Source organism: Dasypus novemcinctus, chromosome X, assembly GCF_030445035.2.
Source record: "Dasypus novemcinctus isolate mDasNov1 chromosome X, mDasNov1.1.hap2, whole genome shotgun sequence".
NCBI lineage: Eukaryota > Metazoa > Chordata > Mammalia > Cingulata > Dasypodidae > Dasypus > Dasypus novemcinctus.
The window spans coordinates 36,832,043-36,856,193 of record NC_080704.1 but is presented as its reverse complement, the minus strand read 5'-3'; the positions used below and the strand labels follow the sequence as shown (position 1 = coordinate 36,856,193).

Below are 24,151 nucleotides of genomic sequence, written 5' to 3'. Positions count from 1 at the left end.
TATGACATCCATGACATCAGATAGATATATTTGATCATGACTGGCTAAAACACTACACTGACAGGCCAGTGCTACACCCGTTTTAAGGAGTTCCATAGTTCTGATACTATATTATTATGACAAATTACACATGGGCAAAAATCTAATAGTCACTGTTTCCCAGAAATTTTCAGAAAAGAACCAAAGACTTGGGGGTGGGATGGGGCAGCTTGAAGGAGTTGGTTAAAAAAAAATAGCATCTGAAGAACATTTATTTTTACATTAGGAAGCTAAGCACAACTAGTCTTAGAGTGTAAGTGTTACTAGTTGATGCCTGTGGGAGTGAACCATCTCTGAACAACAACAGCCCATTGAACTCATAGATGGTGACTGGTTAGTTCTTCGGCAGGATAATTTGCCAGTGATGGATCTATGCTTTTCTTTATTTATTATCGTACTTACTTTCATTTCTCACTTTGTTTTCTGCCTTTATTTTGGGGGGCCCAAAGATATCTACTAAGATAGCTGTACATATATCTTCTAGCTCTAATTCACATAAAGCCAATCTTCATTGTCCATGATTTCCTGCCCCCCTTAATTAGTATTGTTCACTGCCTGTCAGCCTTTCCTTTATCCCTCAACCGCCTTTCCCCTTTTGATACCCTCATTTGCCTTTACTCAACTCCTTAGTAACATGATTTTTGGGTAATCTAGACTAGTATCTAAAAAGAGCTAAGTTAGAAGGAATTAAGTGGAGGGAAAGCCCCTACTGTAACATTCCTTTCTTTCCCATTACATTAGTTTCCTTAGACCAGGGATTCTTAATCTTTTTTGTTCCACAGACCCCTTTGCTAATCAGGTGAAAACCATGGGCCCCTTCTCAGAATGTAGCGGCAGATAGTTTTATGACACTCAACATCAGCATGTCTTTAAATTTTAGAATTATTTGACATTACAACTTTCTCATAATTTCAATACCTGACAACCTAACATGGTTCAACATATGTTCAAACGGTCATTTTCAGTGAACATTTAAAAATTCGAGTTTCCCCATGGCATCATAAAATCATCTCTGCCATCCTTATCAACCTTTTTGGAAGCAGTTATTCACTGCACTCAGAACACACTACATCAAAATAAAAATCATACTAAGTCCACATTATACTTAGTATTATTTAATCACACCCACCCCTACATGTTCCCACAAGAATGTTTTTGAACTTCTGAATTTTCAATTCAAGCTCATGGACTCCCTGAAATCTTTCCATGGACCCCTGGTTAAGAACCCCTGCCTTAGACCCAGAGGACCCCATGCTTGAGTTCCAAACCTTATTTAGCCATTGGTTGCAAATGCCCCAGAATGCGGGGCTCTCATTTGACCTTGAAATACAGGTGTTTATTTCTTAGGTTCTTTGTAAATGATATAATCATGTCTTCCCTATTCTAAATTTTAAAAGGAAAGGGATGAGAAGAAAAGTTGGTGGAGGACAGGAAGCAGACTTGGCCCAATGACTAGGGCGTCCGTCTACCACATGGGAGGTCCGCAGTTCAAACCCCAGGCCTCCTTGACCCTTGTGAAGCTGGCCCATGCGCAGTGCTGATGCGCGCAAGGAGTGCCCTGCCATGCAGGGGTGTCCCCTGTGTAGGGGAGCCGCACATGCAAGGAATGTGCTTCATAAGGAGAGCCACCCAGCGTGAAAGAAAGTGCAGCCTGCCCAAGAATGGCACCGCAGAAACAGAAAGCCGACACAGCAAGATGATGCAACAAAAAGAAACACAGATTCCCGGTACTGCTGATAAGGATAGAAGCGGTCACAGAAGAACATACAGTGAATGGACACAGAGAGCAGACAACTGGGGGGTGGGGAAGGGGAGAGAAATAAATAAAAAATAAATCTTTAAAAAAAAGTTGGTGGAGGAGAAGGAAGAGGAGAGGATAAAGGATAAAGGATTTTAAAAAGAGATGGTGCAATTACATTGAAGGAGTCCCTTTAACACCAACATACATACATATACTAAGCAAGTGATGAGAATTTCTTTTTCTTTGGAGACTGTGGACTATAACATGTTTCATACTTGGCCAGAGGAATTCTGACAGAAGTAACTGGAAGCATAATGGAAATGAGAAATAGATACATGGACATTATGCGAGGAAAAAATTTATAATAACCCGAGAAAGATTCCTTGAGGGCTTCTGTTTGATCAAGATCTGGTCATCCATGCCTTATTCCCCAAGATCCCACACCTTCTCTTTCCCTCCATGGCCTCCCCTGTCATTACAAGGCCTGAATCCATTTTACTCCAATTCCGTATAAGTGCTGTTGGGGGTCTCAAAAAGAAGCATCCAGTTGTCTTGAATAAGGAGATGCAGTTAGAGGGAAACCAGGAAGGGTAAGCCCTGGTTAAGTGCAATAAGGAAGAGATGAGATCTGACTATCCTAAGTTAGAACTCTAAAAATAATTCCCATATAATATTTTTACATGTGTTGACTCAGTTCTATGAATTCTGTGACTATGGTGTTCTAAGTTAGAATTTTTGTAACTTTAAAAGACTTTTAGAAGTTTTCTTTTAAAAGGACTTGAAGGAAAACAAAGCTACGTCAGAACTTTTGCTTTGGGATTTTAAAAGATGACATGGCTTATGAAAGATAATATTCTGAAAAGTACATTCTGTTGTAAATTTATTTAACTGATTCTCTCTGTGTGTTCAGCTTTTCCTTCAGCAATGTCATCACAGGTTGGAGCCTTGTCCTTAACTTTAGAGGTTTCAAGTATATCAGTACACAGAGAACCTGATTTGTAAGCAATGAAACCATATAACAAATTTATTGAGAAATAGCTCAGCTGAGTAACTAAGAGTGGCAATTTATGTAGAGATTTCAGTCCTTGAGGACATTACCATATCTTTCTTAAGGCATTCCTTTTGTTCCATTTATTCAAAAAGTGTGATGGGGAACAGAAATACTAGGGTGGATCAAATGATAATTTTTCAGTACCTTCCCGGGTCAGGAGTGGGTAATTTTCAAGTCTGCTGCCTTCCTTGGTACCTTGGAATGGTGGTAGCTGTTTCTCAGGCTCCCTTTCAGGAATAGAATGCTGATTCCTGCTCATCCCTACTCACCATGATAGGCATGGCCACAACCCGTCTAGTATTTGTAATCTAGCACAGGAAATACACATTAATCAAATACTTAAAAAGATGAGCAAAATTTTGAAAATGGACACAATTTCTTTATAGGAAGGAAAGGAACAAGGTTTTCTAACTTAAACAGGTTTGAAGACATCAAAAGATTCCCTAGGAAAGTGATGTTTAAGCTAGGTCTAAATGATTTGTTGGAGTGAACTAGATAAAGTGTGCATGTTCATGTGTGTGCAATGAGAGAGAGTGCGCAGGGAGGTGGGGGATGGATTGGTGGAAGTGGGTAGAGTTTCCAGGAAGAGGCAATAGTAGCACAAAGTGAGAAAGGCACCCTCAAGGGACTGAAAGAGAGCAATGAGATTACAACATTGAGATTCAGAAGAGTAATGATAGAGGAGGTTTATAAGGTAGGCACCTAAGAATTAGAATTAAACTCTACCAGAATTCATCCAGTCAACTAATATATGATGAGCATGAGTAGCAGCTCTCTGTCATGATTGAAGCAGGACATACAGTGGTGAGGGGAGTGGGTTGGGGGTAACAGTCATGATGCCTTTCCTACTGGACCTGCACTAATCAAAAGCAACTAACATAAAAGTATAGCTATGATGAGTTCTATGTGGTAAAAATAAATATATATTGCTAGATGACATGTTGTGGTCCAGAACCTTAGGTAAGATTTAGCATAAGTTAATTTGGCAACCCCAGAGAGTAGGAGAATGTTCTGGGCAGAAGAACAGTATTTATTCAGTTATTCAACAATTATTGATTGAATGTTTACTTGGTACTGGCTAATAGTCTTGGCTTTGAGGTTATGTAAGGAACAAAATATAATTCCTTCCTCGGTGGATCATGCATTCTAAGCAGACATCTTTATAAATAAAGGAGGGTGCTTATTTTAAATGGGGTGGTAAAGGGAGGCTTCATTGAGAAGATGGAATTTAATCAGATTAGAAAAAGGTAAGGGAATTATTTTAGAGTTATAATGGTCCTGGGGGACTGTTTTCATTTGAGAAACTGAAAGAAGACCATGGATAAAGCATAGAGGGAAGCTATCGTCCTAGGGCAATAGCTTTTTCTAGTTAAAAGGAACCAGAAAAATGATTAGACCCACTGCTTACAGAAGATGCTATAATGAAAACATGTTCCAGAGTAAAGGTAAAGCTGTTAAAATCCTATTTTAAGGTATGTTCTTATATACCTTCTATATAAGTTAAGACTCATCAGTCTAACTAAATGTATAGACCCAGGAGAGTTTCTGACATATAATAGAAATTTGAATAATTTTGTTAAGTTACTTTAATCTTAAATTTACTCTCTACCATTTGGAGAATTAGCATTATGCCAAAGAATACATACAGGCAAGCTTCCTCTTTGAAAGAAGAATACCCAGTAAAATATGATTTTGGAATAGATTATTAAGCATAAGGTCATATACACTGGTAGTTTCTTGTTCATCTTATGAAGATCTTGTTTACTGAATGAAGGAATAATTTTTCAAGATGTCAAAACTCTCTAAGAGCTAAAATCAAGCCATGAAAACCAACTTTATATCAAATGACATTAAACAATTTGTAGAAATATGATATTATGAAGATGAATTTGGTGGATTTATTAAATTGGTTGATATAAGGAATGGGATGAATATAAATTATTTATAAATTTTCCATGATATGTCTTTGGATAAGGGAACCCTCCTGTCTCTGTATGGGTTGGGGGAGGATGTCTGTATTTTAATATAATTCTTCCTAATATCTGATTTATGTGCAAAAAAATTGGACTGAAAAATATTGGAGTCCCTTATTTGATCAATAGCATCAGAAAACTCTGGTTAAAGAAACATTTGAGAATTTAGCTGGGGCACTGAACTTCATAATTAGGCCCAATTAGTGGCACTGTGTTTTAGCTCAATTTCTCCAGGATGTGAAACTCAGTGGAGAATGTTTATAGAACCAGGGATTATTTACTCTGAAGGAAAACCTAAACAGAGACAAGCAAACCATGAGCTATACTGTATTATTGAAAAAGGAAGGCATTTTCTGTGTTACTTCAGAAGGTCATGCTAACAAAAATAGGCAGAAGGTAATGACTCTGGATGTCTTCTGCCCAGATCTCATTTCTGAGCCCATTCTCTTCTATCTCATTTTCTTTTGGATATATCCACCTTAAAGGACAGAAAGATACCTCAAATTTAATGAGGTGAAATTTAACTCTCTAAATTGGCTTCTTTTACCAGAGTCCCTATTTTGGTGGTTGTCCTACCATTCACCACTACACCTATACCAGAAGCATGTAGTCATCCTGGACTCATCCATTTCCCTTCCCCTATAATCCCTTTGCATGTATTCCATTACAGTATTTTTTGGCTGTATCTCAAATTCATCATTTCATTTTTGTTTCTGTTGCCATTTGCCAAAGTAACACCCATATCATAAGCACCTGGAAATTCTTACCTATAAGGAAGCTATATCATCCTTCTTAGTTTACATGCAAGCTTGTGTCCAACCAAGACTTCTCTTCCCAATTCTCCATATATATATATATATACATATATATGCACACATTTGCATTTACATGTATGTATGTGAAGTCACACCTTTCTCATCCCAAATTTGCCCAACTGCTTTAAGAGATTGCATTTTTTAATTCAATTCTACCATAAAGTCAGTGTGGCTCCCAATAAAGAATTAAATTCATCCAAATTGGAAAGGAAAAAGTAAAACTATCTCTATTTGAAGATGGCATGATCCTTTCTGTATAGAAAATCCCAAAGAGTCCACAAGAAAATTAATAGAGCCAATAAACTAATTTAGTCAATTTTCAGGGTACAAGAGTATTTTGCAACATCAGTTGTGTTTCTGTACCCCAGCATTGAACAATCCAAAATGGAAATTACAACAGTTCCATTAGCAATCTCATCAAAAAGAATAAAATCTCAATAAATAAATTTAACCTAGGAAGTGAAGGACTTGAGCACTCAAAACTACAGAGCATTGCTGAAAGAAATTAAAGAAGACCTAAGTAAATGGGAAGACATTCTGCATTCATGGATTGAAAGACAATAGTGTCAGTACTACCCAAAATGATCTATAGATTGAAATAAATCCCTATCAAAATCCCAGCAGCCTATTTTTAAAAAACAGAAAAACCAATGCTCAAATTCATATTGAATCATGAGGGGCCCCAAGTCACAAATTGATCTTGAAAAAGAGTAACAAAGTTGGAGGTCTTGCATTCTCTAATGTCAAAACTTACACAAAGCCACACTGTTCACAACAGTGTGGTACAGGTATAAAGATAGACAATTTAGACCAAAGAATAGAAATTAGAGTCCAGAAATGAACTCACACATCAATGGTGAACTGATATTCAACAAGTATCTAAGTACATTAAATGGGGGAAAAATGATTCCTCAACAAATAGTGCTGGGAAAACTGAATACCCACTTTGCAAAAGAATTAAATTGGACCCCTACCTCACACCATCCACAAAATTTAACTCAACATGAATCAAAAAGCTAAACTTAAGAGCCAAAATCATAAAATTCTTAGGGAAAAACCCTCATGACTTTGGATTTTGCAATGTTTTATTAGATATTTCACCAAAAGCATGAGCAAAAAAGAAAAAAAATACATTAAATTCACATCAATAAAATTTGAGACCTTTGTACATCAAAGGACATTATCAAGAAAGTGAAAAGATAACCTACAAAATGGGAGAAAATAGTCACAATTCATATCTCTGATTAAGATTTAACATCCAGAATATACAAAGAACAGCTATGACCCAAGGGTAAAAAATAAACAGCCCAATTTAAAAATGGCAAATGACTTGAATAGACATTTCTCTGAAGAAGATATACAAATGCCCAATAAACACATGAGAAGATATATCATTGGTAATCATGGAAATGCTAATCAAACCCACAATGAAATGCCACTTCACACCCATTAGGATGGTTATTATTTTTAAAAGAATAGAATGTAAGTGTTGTTGAGGATGTGGAGAAATGGTCACCCTTGTACATTGTTGTTGAGATCGTAAAATGGTGCGGCCTCTGTGGAAAGCAGTTTGTCGGTTCCTTAGAAAGTTGAACACAAAATTACCACATGACTTCTAGGTATAAATCCAAAAGAACTGAAAGCAGGGATTCTATTAGATATTAGTGCACCAAGGTTCATAGCACGCACCATTATTCACAAGAGCCAAAATGTGGAAGCAACTCAAATGTCCATCAATAGATGAAAGGATAGACAAAATGTGGTGTATAGCTACCCTGGAATATTATTCAGCCATTGAAATGGAATGAAGTTCTGATACATGTTACAACATGAATGAGTCTTAAAAAATATCATGTTGAGTGAAATAAGCCACACACAAGAGGAAAAATATTGTGTGATGTCACTTGTGTGAAATACTGGCAATAAGCAATTTCATAGTCACAGAGTATGGATTATAGGATATCAGGGATGTAAGGGAGAGTGGCTGTGGAGGAATGAGCAGTCGTTGCTTAATGTTGTAATTTCTCTGTGAGGTGATGAAAAAGTTTTGGTAATGGATGGTGATGAGGATAGCACAACATTATGAATGTAGTTAATATCACTGAATTTTACTCTTGAAAGTAGTTAAAGTGGGAAATGTTGAGTTGTATATTGTTACCACAATAAAAAGTCACAAAGAAACTATTCATACACTTTACCTTCTGCTTAAAATCCTTAGTGGTTTCCTGTCTTCTAAAGAATCTGATCTCTTTGGACTTCAAAATCTTTTATTACCTAATCCCTATCTGTCTCTCTAGAGTTGTCCCCTACTAGTCCCCTCATATCCTTCAACCTACATTCTATTCATACCAGCTAATCTTGTCACTAAAAATAATATTCTACATAATGTCTGCTTTACAAACTCCTACTGCATATAGAAAACACCAGATATAAATGAACAGTCACACTTGTTGGGTGTTTGAATGAATCTATGAGAAGATGGCTGGATGTAATTCCAATGAGGAATTTTTGCCTTAGCAAAAGGGAGAAGTTTTGATTGCAAGGCAGTTGAGAGAACACTCTGGGGTCACACTCTGCACACTCAGTACCTTATCTTCAGCATAATTTTGTCCAGTTATGTAAATATTTTGGGCTTCAGTTTCACTATCTTTAATATGTTTATAATCGAACCTACATTATAGGACAACTGTAAGGAGTAAAAGAGTTAAGAATGTAAGACACTTAAAAAAATGCCTAGACAGATGGGGTCCACTGCCATGGCAGATGGCCCTTCTTTGGAGCTGGTGTTTCTGCGTGATGGAATTGGACTCAGAGGGGATCTCTTTTCACAAGACTTGCATGCTACTTTAATGGAATTGTAGTTGGTGCTGGCGTTTTAGATACATTTAGGGGATTTGAATCTCTGGACTGATAATATGACACCCAGGCCCAGAGCCTCAACAGACTTCAGCTCCTACACTTTGATTTATTGGACTTACCCCACTCAGCTAACATGGATTTGAAGAAGGTCAACCACCACACCATGGAGCCTAGAGTGTCTACAACTGCAAGCAGGAGGAGTGCATCCAGTATCCATGTGGAATCTAAGCCCCCACTTGACATAGATGTGCAATGGACACAACCAATCCAATGTCCACAGAGAAAATGTGGAATGGGTGTGGGAAGGGTAGCCATGGTGGCTGCTGGGTTTGGGGAATGGGAGGAAGAGATGAGATGTGGAGGCGTTTTCAGGATGGGTAGATGTCCTGGGTGGTGCTTCACGGACAATTACGGGACATTGTAGATCCCCCCAGGGCCCACTGGATGGAACCTGGGAGAGTGTGGGCTATAATGTGGACAATTGACTAGGGGTGCAGTGATGCTCAGAGATGTACTTACCAGGTGCAATGGATGTGTCACGATGATGGGAGAGAGTGTTGCTGTGGGGGGAGGGGGGTGGGGGCGGTGGGGTTGAATGGGACCTTATATTTTTTGAATGTAATTTTTAAAAATAAATAATTTTTAAAAATGCCTAGAATAGAGTAAGCACTCATATGTATTCTTTAGTATTATTGTTCATGATTAGAGCATTCTTACAGTGGAGTAGAGGTTGTGGGAAGTGGTGAACTGTTCTTCATTGGCAATATTAACACAAACAGGGATCCCATATGTTCAAGTAAGTTATAGAAGAGATTCCATACTGAGTCAATGATTAGAATAGATGACCTCCAACTTCCCTTCTAATACCAAATTGCAATGATGGAGTGTGAGGAAATAAGAGGAAATGCTGATCAACTTAACTAGTATTAGAGGAAAGTAATTTTTTCCAGTTCTGTAGAGAACTTCTGATTAAAAATCATGATTCTCAAAATAGCTGATAGGAAAAAAACAATCTGGAAACAATGACAAAATTTAAAGTCAAGAAGAACTTGAGCGCTATATTCTGCCACTAATTTTCACCAGGATTATAATTTTCAAAAGTGAATAAACAAATCTGGGGGAAGTTGAGAATAAGCAAGACAGGCTTCCAATGACATTTTTTTGGACATTGTTATTATTGTTAGTGGCATGCATTATATTAACTATTGAAACATGTGAGTGTGGTACAGATTATAATATTAAATGTGCTATATCTCAGCTAATTTGAAAATATTAAAATAAATGAGCAAAGAATTAACCCTTGGTGGAAAGAAAATAGTGCACAGGAAGTTGTTTAGAAAGACTATATTTTTTATTTTTTATTTTTTGTTATTATTTCTGTTTATTAATAAGGGAGACATAATTGACTTGGAATAGTAATAATAATAGAAAGACTATTATTTATATTTATATTTACATTTATAGAAAGACTATTTATAATGACTCCTATTCTATTGTGGGTTGAACAAAGTATATGTAACTAAAATTGTTTATAGTGTATTCCTTGGGGTAATTTGGAGAGGAAAAAAGTCTGTGGAATAGTAAATCCTGTAGAAGAAAGGAATAGAAGTTATTTATGAAGAGGAAATGGATGAAAACATTTTGATGCTTCTTTCCAGATTCTAATTTTATATTTGGTGAATAAAAAACAGCCTAAAAATAAAAAGAAGAACTTTAAATGTGATGGAAATAATTTTGTTAAGCTAAGTGTCAAGAATTGATGCCATGAAGCAACATTACAGTTATTAGCACCTTTGTGTACTGTTTTCTCCTCAGGAATTTTACATACAGTGCAGGTAATGCTGTCCCTATTTCACAAATAAGAAAACAGATGCATAATGAAAATAATCCAAGCTCACATAACTTCCAAGTGGCAGAGCTAGAATTGGTACCCCATGTCTATGTGATACCTCAGCCTGGGCTTTCTCCTAATCTCTCGATTGCATAGGTAAAATTGCCTATGTGACCTGAGAAAGTTATATAATTTTTCTCAGTTCTGGGTTTGCTCATTAGCAAAACCTATCTAACAAGGTAATATAATTTTTCCTGTAAATTGAACACATACAAGTAAATATACAATACATACAATTATTTTAGCACATCATGCACTCTGCAATAAATATTTGTCAGTCTCCCTCTAGTTCTGGAACAACAACCGTCCAACAGGGAAGCCACTAGCCACATGTGGCTATTTTGAGCACTTGAAATGTGGCTAGTGCATTTGAAGTACAGAGCTCTTAATTTAACTTAATTTACTTAAATGTAAATATAAAACTGGTGCTGAATCCAGTTTTTAGAAAAAGTTTATGCTTGGAACAACTTGGGTAATATGAATCTAATAATTCACTCATACATTTTATGAATTCTAAATACAGATCAAGTATTTCCAATGAAAATTTAGTATACAAATTGAGGTGGATTGTAAATTGGAATACATACACACTAGATTTCAAAGACTTCCCTTGACTCAGGCTTTATAGTAATTCATTTAACCAGTAAGGCATAAGGTAGGTTTGAAACATCACAATCTCTGGATTGCTACACCTGGCCTCAATTCTGATGTTATGACTTATTAGCCAAGCAGTGTTGGGTATGTCCTTTTAACTTTTTCACTCTCTATTTATCAAATGAAACCAAAGATAACAATGATAATAATACTCAACACAAAATTAAAGAGGAAATATGTGAAAGTTTGTGAATGTGCACTCTAATATGGTCTCAAAGAGAAGTGTAGCCCTTTTAGACATAAATAAAAAAGTAAAATTTTATATTATGGCACAATATTTTTTAAAGTAGATTTTTTATTGAAGTACACAATAAAGTACACAAATCATAATTATAGCTGGAAGCACTTTCACTAAGGTAACATACTTCTTGTTCCATACACAGATATAAAGATAGTACACTCCTAGGGACCCAGAAGGCCCCATCATAATACCCTGACATAATCATTCCTTCTACCCAATTCCTCAAGGTGAACCCCGATCCTGACTTATAATTATATTTCAGATTAGTTTTGCTATGGTTTGAATTGATGTAAATGGAATCACATACTCTATATTGGCATGGAGCATTCATTCATTATTTTTTTTGTTTTTATTTTTTTTGTTTGTTTTATTCATTAATTTTTATTCCTGAAGAGTATCCCATTATATGAATATACCAAAATTTCATTAGCCTTAATACAGTTGAGAGAATCTGGGTTGTTTCCAGTTTAGAATTGTTACAAATAATACTGCTATGAACAAAATTGTAGATGCCTTTTCCTGAAAATATTTATGCTTTTGTATTGGATATATACCCAGAATTCAAATTGCTGGGTTGTTGGGTATATATATATTTACCTTATAGACATCATGAAAGAGTTTTTCTGAAGTTGATCTACAAATTTATAGTCTCACCAGTAATGTGTGAAGGTAATTTCTTCACATCCTCTACAATGCTAGGTATTGTCAGACTCTTTAATTTAAGCATTTCTAGTGAATGTATAGTACTGGTATCTTTTTGTGTTTTTAATTTGCATTCATTGATGACCAATGAGTTTGAGCACTTTTTGATTTATTGATCATTTTAATAACATCTTTGGTATAAAGCCTATTTTTCTATTGGATTGTCTGTATTTCTCTAATTGATTTGATGTGATTATTTTTTAACAATATATTTGGTATATGAATCCTTCATTGGTTTTCTATATTGCAATTTCCTTTTTTCTTTAAGTGCCTTTTCAAATGCTTGATTTCTTGTTTGTGGAAAATTCCAATGTCAAGAGCCAGAATGAAGCATAGAGCAATATATGTATTTCATTCACTTGGTTTCAAATAAGACACATAATGGAGGATGGCCCTACATTAAATATGTAAAAATGAAAGGTTTTCAACTCTCCTACAAAATGTAAGCCTTAATAGATTATAGTTAAACTAATTTTAGTTTCCTGCTGAAATGATTCCCTGTGTTCTGTCTTAAAGTTCTCTCATGTGGTAGATTTATTACACCTGGAAATGAACAAAGGCTGATATGCCATAAAATGAGCCCTAAATGATTACCAATCACAAGAACCTTAATATTCCTCAGTTTTCAGAGTACTTTCACATTTATTGATCTGTCAAAACCTAACAGTCCCCTACTTGGGAGGGTACCAGGACAGGCATTATTATATCTGTTCCCTGGTGGGAAAACTAAAGCACAGCAAGATTAAGTGGTTTTGCATGCAGATGTTATCACTTTGGGCAACAGCAGATGTGGAGTAAGAATTCAGGCAGTCTGTACTTTAAGTTTAGTGTGGTGTAGCAGATTTACAAACCGTGTAGATTCCCCTGTATGGCTATTGGGCCCTTAGTATTGAAGATCTAGAATTTAAGGTAGAGAGAGCAGAACTTCACGTATGAATAATTTCACCACTTATGCTTCTTCAAACTCACCGTAAATAGTCCTGTTGTTATCCTAAATGATAGGTCGGCAGCTATTTTAATGAAGAAGAAAGATAGAGAAAAGAAGCTCTGGGCCAATAATTGGGACAAAAATCCCCTATGGATAATTACAGGGGTGGTATTCAGCTTTGCGATAGTCATGTACTATGCACAATGCATTTATTACTCCAGAAGACATTAAGCACAAAGGTAAGGAGGCCACCTCAAGGAGTTAAGAGACTTTGAGGCATAAAAGAATAAGGAACAGCAAAATCTCTAGTTAGCGAGGAGTGTCTGGGAATGTGATGAATACTGGAAAGAATGCTGTCATGCTGGAATGCTCCTTAGGTCTCTCCTGTTCTTTATTTTCTGGTATCCCAATTGAATAGACTGGGGGGAGCTGGAGAGTACAGAGTTTATTAAGCTGCCACAGAACATTAAATAATAGCCTGCCAATAATAACAGCTGCAACAGCAACAGGGCCCTTCCAGATTTATTCATTAGCACACTATAAACTCATAAAAATAAATAATATATGGAACCCGGTGAAAAAGAACACAAAAAAAGCTGCTCCTCTAAGTTAAATTTTCACTACATTTTCTACATAATCACCAGGCAGAACTTTTCTTAACAAAGCAGACAGTCATATTTACCCATTAAAAACAAATCCTAGCCAAGAGCACATGTTCTTGATCTGGAAATCTAAGGATTTTCTTGATTTTTAAAAATAATTTAAACAAATATGGAGTTATAATGTCCAAAATGTTTACAACCAAATTAGAACATTTGGCTTCAAACCTTGTCATGTGGGTTAGATAAAACATTAGTTCGATCCAGTCAAGAATAAATGTCTGCTAAAATAAAATATGAAAGATTCAAAAAGTATTCAGCATTTGTATGTGTAAATGTAGGTTTATAGCACACCTATTAGAAGACATATATTTTAATTTGAATGCCCTAATGAATTAATGGCATCATGGAAGAACATGGACTTATAGCCAGACAGATCTTTTATCAGATCCCAGATATTCAATCCTGGGTCCCTTTTGGATTTAGAGAAAAAAAAAACCCATCTTAGCCCATCTCAGTATGTTTCCCTATCTCTAAGCTTCACATTTAGAAGTGACAGTCATGAATCTCTTGACTTCGGTCAGGGGATATTACAGGATCATTTAAACATGTACGAATGCCATTTTCAGAGAAACCACCAAAATTTCCTAATAGACTAAAATATGTTTTTCCACACTGGACCAAATGTCAAGAAAGTGAAGTTATAAGACATATCAATTTATAGTATTCGGCTTGGTTAACGCTTGTAAAACATGTAAAATTGGGGAAAAAATCCTAGACTGAGCTAAACATTAGTCAGTAGGACTGCACCTCATTTTTAGCTTCACTACTGGTTTTGCTTTCTTTCAGTAAGATATTTGATGTCACTGCCATTTCACCATTGCAAAGAAATTGCTTATCCTTTTTAGCTTCAGTTTTTTAAAGTAAAAAAAAATCAAGAAATAAGTTATTTTTAAGAAAGCTGGTTACCCATAAAACTTATTTATTATAGGGGTTGAGACCACAATAAAATGAGATGGGCTGCTTGCTGTGTCCTTCCCTTTTTAAGTCTAGTTGCTGCTGCCTTGTGTGGTCCATGGCATGCAGTTGTTTCTTCCACAGCAGACATAGTCCTGGGGAACACTTTATCTCTTAATGCCTATCTTCATGGGCACAGGATGCCTCTGAAATCCTATTGCTGGCATCATTAAATTGAAAGATCACTGTATCTAAGTTTTACTCCCCAGGCTTGTCAAACTTTACTCAGTTGTCTTTACCCAGATGTTTTCTTGGTTGCCATTTTTCACTTTTGCTTTGACAAACCAACCAACTCAACAAAGGAGCTTAGATGAAACATGTCCTTGGCATGCATAACAATATGAGATGTGAATTAAATGGGAGAGAAAAAAATCCTCCCTATTGCGAATCTGAAGATGGATGATAATGAAGTTGTGATTTAGCCCGTGAAAATGTGTAAGAGTAAATGAACTGACCTTTAGCTTCTCTCACTGCTGAGACAAAATGAAGGCAAAAATAAAATTTTTTCTTCTCACTTCATAAGACACTATAATTCAACAGTATTGCATGTATGTGTAAACTACCTAGCTCTGCAAAAATATCTACTATTTCTAAAAGCCCAAGGAATTCATGTACTTAAATGGGAAATCAGTGAAACACTGAGTGTTCATACTCCATATAGAGAAAAGCATCCTAATCCTAATATAGCAATTGTTTTCAAAATTATTTAGCTTCCTAAGAGTCCCTTTAGATCAACTTCCTTAAACTTGCCTACCAATTTGGTTACACCTACTCAGACTATGAGAGGAGCCAGCATCTTTGAGTGATTCCAGATCTGGCCGATAATCTTCCAATTGCTTAGCTCCATCCTTTGAAATTCAAATTAAGGCCAATATTTCTAAGCAATAAACTGACAAATCCATATAGTCAAGAACTCTGTACTCTATATTTGTGCATATGGCATTGCAAAAATCTCTGTGGACAGACATGTACATCATGTGAGCAAGCGATTTCTAATTCACCTATCTAATTTCAATTGAGAGCAATAAAGGCCTGCATTGTAGCAGAAGTGACTTTGATTCAGTTCATTGAGAGTTTTTTTGAGTGTAAGAAAAGTTTAAGCAGTAGAATATGTTCCTGAAGGATATGTGTTCTCCCTTGTGTTGGAAATCTTTAAAAAAAGAATGTACTTGAAGGCTAAATATCTATTTATGAAGATTTATTAAGTTGTCTAGAGTAAATTAGATGACCCTTGGAAGTGCTGAGAAGATTGGACGTAAAAACCATGATCAAGTCAAATGTAAATAACAACCAACACTTTTATAACCCATTAAACACAAAACTCCAAAGTGATAGCATATTTGTATTTGAGAGTTTTTATCGCAATAAATCATTGAAAACCTGATCTTTTAAAACAATATTTATTAATTTTATTTCCACTACTTGAAAAGTATTCTCTAAATTGTTTCCACTGTAATAAGTATATCTTTTTTAAAAAGATTTATTTATTGATTTTTCTCCCCTTCCCCCACCCCCAGCTGTCTGCTCTCTGTGTCCATTCACTGTGTGTTCTGTGACCACTTCTATCCTTAGCAGCAGCACCAGGAATCTGTGTTTCTTTTTGTTGTGTCATCTTGCTGTGTCAGCTCTCTGTGTGTGCCGCGCCACTCCTGGCCAGGATGCACTTTCTTTCGCGCTGGGCGGCTCTCCTTACGGGGCGCTCTCTTTGCACATGGGGCTCCCCTACGCGGGGAACACCCCTGCGTGGCAGAGCACTCCTTGCACGCATCAGCACTGCGCATGGGCCAGCCCCACATGGGTCAAGGAGGCCCAGGGTTTGAACCGTGGACCTCCCATGTGGTAGGCGGATGCCTTATCCATTGGGCCAAGTCCGCTTCCCAGTATATCTTAACTTTTAATAATTTCAGTTTTGCGAGGTGCTTTTTTAATGCCATGGTATCATCCTCTTCTAAATAGGTCTTTATTCTGTTTGTATTTGGCATGTTTATTACATGTTTAATAAATGTTTAAATAAATTCATTATTCCTTATATTAATTAAGGAATAAGTGAAATAGGAAACTGTCATGAACCGTAAGCTAAATATTGTCTAAATTGTAAATGTGCTTCAATTAATTGTAAAAAAATTATCTGTAACCATCATTGGAATGCAAAGAGACACTTTTAAAATTTTTAAATTAGGGAACTTGTGAGCTTACGAAACAACCTTGCATCATATGCAGAATTCCCATACATCACCCCTCTCCCAACACCTTGCATTGTTGTGGAACATTTGTTACAGATTGTGAAAGAGCATGATCACACTATTATCACTAACTATGGTCCATAGCATACACTTGGTATATTTTTCCATACACCCCCTATAAAGGGACATTTTTAATAATTTTCTTAAAATAATCATCTTAAATAGGTTGGCCATGTACCTAAAATAGTATTTAATTATACCATTTTATAGCTCATTCAAATAATGAAAAACACTGTACTTTAAAACCCATCACATCAAAATAATTTTCAGAATTTTCATAGATTTATTAATCTTTGGCAACCTATGTGGGGTTTTTATTGGATTTTTTATAGGATGTCCTACTAAAATTAATAATTGCAAATTTATACCTATGGGATTATGAGCCTAAAATGCTGCATCAGTGTATGCTAGCTGTGTTCACCATTTAACACTAGAGAGAAGATGCTATCCCTATTTAGAAGGGCTCAGTTCATTTTTCTTTCATTTATGGAGATAACATTACAATTTGAATTAATCTTTCTCGGTTGACTCCTGTCTCCACTGGGGATGATGGGCTGCAACAAACATCCCACATTTTGGTCTTTTGAATATGCATTGTTAAAGCAAGCAGATGATGTAGTTTGTGCTTAATGGGTAATATTTTCTGTTTGAAGCTATTTTTTTTTTTCACAACTAACCAAGTAACAGATACTTGAGATAAACTGACACGGTCACCGGGAAGTTCACTGAAAGAATTTCTGATATGTTTTAGAATAAAACTTCATATACTTGGTTACAGTAATTACATGGTTAATACTGTTGAATTCACTGATTTAACTTCACACATTTCCTGTGGGTGCCTAACATCACAATTTCAGGGCCATGGCTTCTTTCATAAATTAATAGAATTCAAAGGGTGTTGAGTAGAGAAACTATAAAATATTTTAAAAGCTAGTTACATTATGCTGAGTGCAGTAACATTTTTATCGACATTTCTGAAGAAATCCCAAAAATTCACATTTGACAGAGCCGCTATGAGTACATGATCATTTTAATACTGTAATAAAATGTTTTCTGCCTACTTCTTACCCATGCATAGGAGTCCCCTTTTGAAGAGATGGTGTATTAAACAAGTTTGAAAAAAAATTCATGGTTCTCTGAGCCACTTAGGAATAGGTGTATTTTTTCATGATCCTAATTACATTTGTATTACTTGAATAGTATATTAGAATCTCAAGTAAGGTAGAAATTATGGTGACACTTATTTTAGATACTGAATACATTTGTCAAAAATACCAGTTATGTGCTTTATTCCTAGCACTAACTCTCTACAAATTAAAACATGTCCCATATTTTGTTATACTTCTAGCTTTAAAGATCAAATAGCTATGGAAGAACAATTATTTTATTTATATGAGAAGGTTATAAAAAGTTCAAATTTTAGGCTCAAATTGCATCATAATGCAGTTGAAGTCATTGACTTTGCTTTTTTTTGTTTCAGAAATCAGGAATCATCACAACATATATTCTTTCCATCTAAACATCATTGGTACTTGAATTATGTTACATATTAAGATAGTATGTGCACTTTGACATGAGCAACTTGCTAAAGGCATGGAAGTTATTACTCAGAGAATACTAAAATTTGTTCACTAGAGTAGTTTAGAGACATAGATTTTCAAAGTTTTTATAATAAAAATTCAATGGCTTTTAAAATTCATACATGGATATAATTTAAGTCACTGATAAATTTTTCCCCCAATCAGAACTTAAAGTAATTCTAATTATATGGATTGCTTTAAATAAGGGTCTTTTTAGGCACTCTATTTAGTGGTCAGACTTTCATGCTTTGGGGTGTATTTTCAGACCTAAGGAAGATACAAATTTTATGTGGAATCATTTCAAAATCCTCTGTAATTCTATATTTATGTCTTTTCTATCTTACATTTACCATGGATACATTTCAAATAGTGGTATAATAACTGCTTCAGAGTGCTGGTAAGTGTCTTTGCTTTTCAGTGTAAGGGGAGAGTCAATCAAATAATCTAAAGATGAATGAAAGGCAAAAAGCTTATCTAATTATAAGTAGCATCAGGAAAGGAGTCCTTTATAATTCCTAATTATGTAGGAGAGTCAACATTAGATATTTTCACAATGATTCATGTCTTTTTTTTTTTTATTTTAGTAGGTACTAGGGATTGAACCCAGGAGCTCACTCATGCAAAGCAGGCACTCAACCACTGAACTGCAACCCAATCTGCTATTCATGCCATTTTTAAATAAGTCCTGTTATAGTTAATTGTTTACTGATGTTGTGGTGGGTTGTCTCTTCCTCAGGTACTTGGAGATCGATGGGCCAACATCTGTAAATGGACAGAAGACCGCTGGGTTCTTTTACAAGACATCCTTCTAAAATGGCAACGTTTTACTGAGGAACAGGTGAATCATATATGGGAAATTTTAGCAGTGAAAATCATGGAGAGATGTTAAGTTGATATTCTTAAGAAAGAATATATGATGATCTGGTGTTAATATTTTTTTCTTTTTTGGAATTCTTTCATTTCTCTTAGTGCCTTTTTGGTGCATGGCTTTCAGAAAAAGAAGATGCAATGAACAAGATTCACAAAACTGGATTTAAGGATCAGAATGAAATGTTATCCAGTCTTCAGAAACTTGAGGTATGTATTTATTAGTCATCAGTAGTTCTTTAAAAACCTAATAGTGTATGTTAAAAACATTATTTGTCATTTACTGTACTCTCAAATCTTAAGCCACATGTTAATTTTCTTTCCTTAGATCAAAGTATAATATATTCAAACTTGTCATATTTTTACTTTTCAGATCATAATGGGGAAAGATACAGGTAGATGTTCAATTTTGATTCTTAAACAAGATTGCATTATTGAAAAAGTGTATCTGGAATAAGACTTTAGTTAAAATTTTAAAAGTGATACTAAGGAATATTTTTGAATGTTCTATAAAACTCTACATGGTATAGTTCTAAAACTGTTATACCATAGTAGATTCTCTGAGTAACATAAGAGAAATACAAGAGATGGTTATCTTCATATGTAAAGGTAAATCTCCTAGAACAAGCACTAAAGCAAACAAAATGGTTTGATTATAAGTTACTTGTGTTTTGAGAAATGAGAGAACTTTAGCCATAAAAGCACTCTAGGGAAGGCTTCAATGAGGCATTTTAAAGTATCTTTAAAACTGGTCTTCTTCTGTGAATTAAATTATTTTACAGTAAAGGAGAGACAAGTCTAATACTGGGAGTTTAATAGGTCAAATGCAATATTCAATAATTAGGATTTCTTTAAAATTTATTTTTTATTTTATTTATCCTGCTTCCCCCCTCCCCCCCCCCCCCCCCGCCACTTGCTTGCTGTCCGCTCTCTGTGTCCATCCATTTGCTGCATGTTCTTTGGTGTCTGCTTGTCTCCCTTTGTTGGGTCACCTTGCTGCGCCAGCTCTCCCCGCTCCCAGGGCGCGAGCCATCAGCTCTCAATGGGCGCAGGTTGTCAGCTTTTCACAGGTGCGGGCCAGGTTGCCTTGACCAGGAGGCACAGGGACGCAAACCCAGGACCTCCCATATGGCAGACAGGAGCCCAATTGATTGAGCCACATCCGCTTCCCTTCTTTAAATTTTTAATAGATCATTTCTGTTAAGTGTTAACTTGATGTTAACTCAATTATAAAACAAAAGTCTATTATAAATAATGTTTCATAATTTTATCCTAATCTATTTATATCTATATTTATATTAAGTATTATACTTTATAATAATTAAATCATTTCTTCACACCTAACCTTAAATAAACTTCCCCAGTTATTTTAATTATGTACCATTTTGCCAAATGTTATATCATGCTATTTTTGCTCCATAGTTATTAACTCTCTTTGGCCTTTTAATTTAAAATGGATTCACTTATGAATTACTTGTGTTTATGATATGACTCACATGTTATTGATAAGATAATCATTTCAAAGAATATATCCTTTCTTGGGTGATATAACTAAAGACAGGTATTTTTTAAGTAATTATATATGTATTAAAATGCAAGTGCAAAAATATCATAGTTTTGTTCTGTGGACATTGGAGACATTGAAAGTTCGATAACAGAGTCCTACTTGTAATTTTGGAATATTCTTTGGTAGTAAAACTTTAGGTTGTATGGAAACAAATTAGAAGACCTGAACTAAGGCAGTAACTTTAGTTATGAAGAGGGGGAGATAGCATGAGAAATACTGAGGTGGAATAAATAAAATGTATCATAAGAGAAAGAAATTAGGAATGATTTCCAGATTTCTCAGTTGGTTAACTAGGTACTACCAGGGTTAGTTACCCTGACAGGGAAATAGAAGAGGAATTGCTGATTTGAAAAGAATGATAATTTATTTCAGATTTGAATATGTTGAACTTAAAATGTCTATAAGACATCCAAGTGAATAAGTCATTCCATTAATCAGCTGGATATCCATGCCTGAATCCCAGAAAATAATTCATGGATGGTTACTGATTCAAAAGTAATAAACATGCTTCAGAGAGATTGTGTACAGTGATGCAATCATTGAAAGGTAGCATGACTAGCTGAGTATCTTCCATCAAGGGATGGGCAGAGAATGAGAAGCTTACAAGAAGAGACTGAGCATGTGTGGTTCCAGAGATTGAAGGAAGAGTGTGGAGTCACAAAAGTGAGGGGAAGAACTATTTCAAGATGGCAAAGCACCCACACTGTCACATACCACAGAGAGGATAATTGAGGTGTGCTCAAAGACATTGTCATTATTTTAATCAATTTCATCTTTTTTTTTCAAGAACAATTCTAGTCAATGGTGGATATAGAAACCAAACATATATGTGTGTGTGCATGTGTATCACTCCACACATTATACTTGAATAAATGATACCTATTCTTATTGTTCTCATTGTATTGTGTCTCAGCGGATTTTTAAATTAATTTTTACTTTGCATATGATGAAAGTGAATTAAGCTCTCTAAGTCTGTTACATAGAACGGAAAATGTAACTTTCTTGACTGCTTGTTTGTACACTTTATTTTTACCAGCTAGGGGCAAATAACTTAAGAAGAGAACAATATTCTGAGACTACGAATTTGTTTATACTTAGACTTGTTTCTCAAATGATTAAATGCTGCTTATAAGTAAATATAACTTCAGAAGAGCAATATTAAATAAGTAGGTGAATAAACCAGGGAAGAGTATATACACATACACCCACTCACACACAGAGAAATATGATCCACAACATGTCCTCAGTTTCTGTCTACTTTCTATGAAAGGTCACAAATTAGACCCTTGCCTTTCAGCAGGCAGTAGAGAGAAAGTCACATATGTGATTTTATCCATAAGAATGATAACAGGTAAGTTTCCAGGTAACAGCACAACCATATATGCTTTTCCTTCTGAACAAAACAGTGGCCTTCTGTAGATTCTCATGGAAAGGATCTTGAGTAGGATACTGAATGATGACCTCAAAAAATCATTGGGTTAAGTATAGTAGTTTTATCTGACTGTTCCTCATCCAATTGTACAATGTGAAATTAAGTAGTACAAGTCAATAAGAGAGATTCTGGGTGGTTCAGATCAGAAGACCCCACAGGGAACAGATCAGAACATAAACCCTGTACTCTTTTTTCTTTATTATTATTATTTTTTGTCCCCCAATCTTTGAGACTTCTTTTTTTTTTAAAGATTTATTTATTTAATTCCTTCCCCCCTCCCCCCGGTTGTCTATGTCTATTTGCTGCGTCTTGTTTCTTTGTCCGCTTCTGTTGTCCTCAGCAGCACGGGAAGTGTGGGCGGCGCCATTCCTGGGCAGGCTGCACTTTCTTTCGCGCTGGGCGGCTCTCCTTATGGGTGCACTCCTTGTGCTTGGGGCTCCCTTTCGCGGGGGACACCCCTGCGTGGCGCAGCACTCCTTGTGCACATCAGCACTGTGCATGGGCCAGCTCCACATGGGTCAAGGAGGCCTGGGGTTTGAACCACAGACCTCCCATGTGGTAGATGGACTCCCTAACCACTGGGCCAAGTCCGTTTCCCTATCCTGTACACTTTATGTAGATTAATTCAGGACAGATTTGATCATATCTAAATAAAACAATGAATTGACTATATCCTTAAAGCATACAATTTCTGACAAATGTTCATCTCAGGCAAAATATGGCTCCTTTCAGTCAAAATTTTGGTGACCACTGATTATCAACCACTTTGTAGTCATGCTCTCTGCTTAAGAGCTCAGCTGTATTACTGGTTAAGTGTAGAACATTATACTTCAATAATCTGTCATATGGGAGTGGAATGACTCTATTAGAATATTAGCTCCTTAAGTGCAGGCACTCTGTCTGTTTACTATATGTTTTCAGTGTTTAGAATGGTAGCTGGCACAAATTAAATATTCAAAAAATAGTTGCTGGACTCAGCCCTTGAAGGAAATCCCATATTAATAGTGAGAGTAACCAGAGAATACACAAAGAGAAAAACTTTGAAAAGACAAGACTTGGTTGTTTATCCAGTGACTATTACTAACAAATTATCAAGAAATTTATTGATTAACATGACAGTTTTATTTTGTCCATGGATTTTGTAGCTTAGTAATTCAGAGAGTATATAGAGGGAATGACTTGTCTGTACTCTACAATGTCTGGGTCCTCAAATGGAAAGTTTAGTTAGCTGGGGGCTAAAATGATCTGAAGTTGCTCATTTGCTCACACAATCTAGCAACTGTGATGGGATGAATGAATTTGAGAGCTGCTGACCAAAGCACCTTCCCTTGCCCTTTCCATGTGGCTTGGCTTCATCACAGCATGGTGGCCTCAAAGTAGTAAGAGTTTTTGATTCAGACTAATGGCTCCGAGCATTAGTTTTCCAATGAACAAAGCAGAACTTGAATCACCTTTTTCGACTTAGCCTCAGATTATATAGTATCAATGCCGCCATACTCTACTGGTTGAAAGAGTCACAAGTCTACCCAGATTCAAGGGAATGGGAATTAGACTTCATCTCTTGATGAAGAAGCATAGAAGTTGAATTATAGGAGAATATATAGGACAGAGATATTATTACAGCCATTAGCCATCTTTGGAAAATACCATATACCCAAGTAGTAGAAACTTATTTTGAGTAGTGATAAATTCCTAATTTAAAAAGCTAGTGCACCTCACAGGGCCTACATGATGGAATAGAGGAGAGTATGGGCCATGATGTGAACCAATGTATATGAGGTGCAGAGGTGCCCAAAGATGTACTTACCAAATCCAATGGATGTGTCATGATGATGGGAACGAGTGTTGTTGGGGGGGGGGAGAGGGGGGGGTGGGGGGGTGGGGTTGAATGGGACCTCACATATATATTTTTAATGTAATATTATTACAAAGTCAATAAAAAATAAAAAAAT

General features: G+C 35.8%; 1 protein-coding gene across 3 annotated transcripts in view; it reads left to right on the top strand.

The window, feature by feature from the left end:
- DMD (dystrophin) overlaps positions 1-24,151 on the top strand; it is a 2,676,723-nt gene that overhangs the window by 1,099,138 nt on the left and 1,553,434 nt on the right. For all 3 annotated transcript variants that reach the window (XM_058291720.2, XM_023592525.3, XM_058291721.2), the window contains 2 exons: positions 19,070-19,171; positions 19,303-19,410. In XM_058291720.2, the coding sequence (XP_058147703.1) occupies positions 19,070-19,171; positions 19,303-19,410 (210 nt within the window). The remainder of the gene's footprint in view (positions 1-19,069; positions 19,172-19,302; positions 19,411-24,151) is intronic.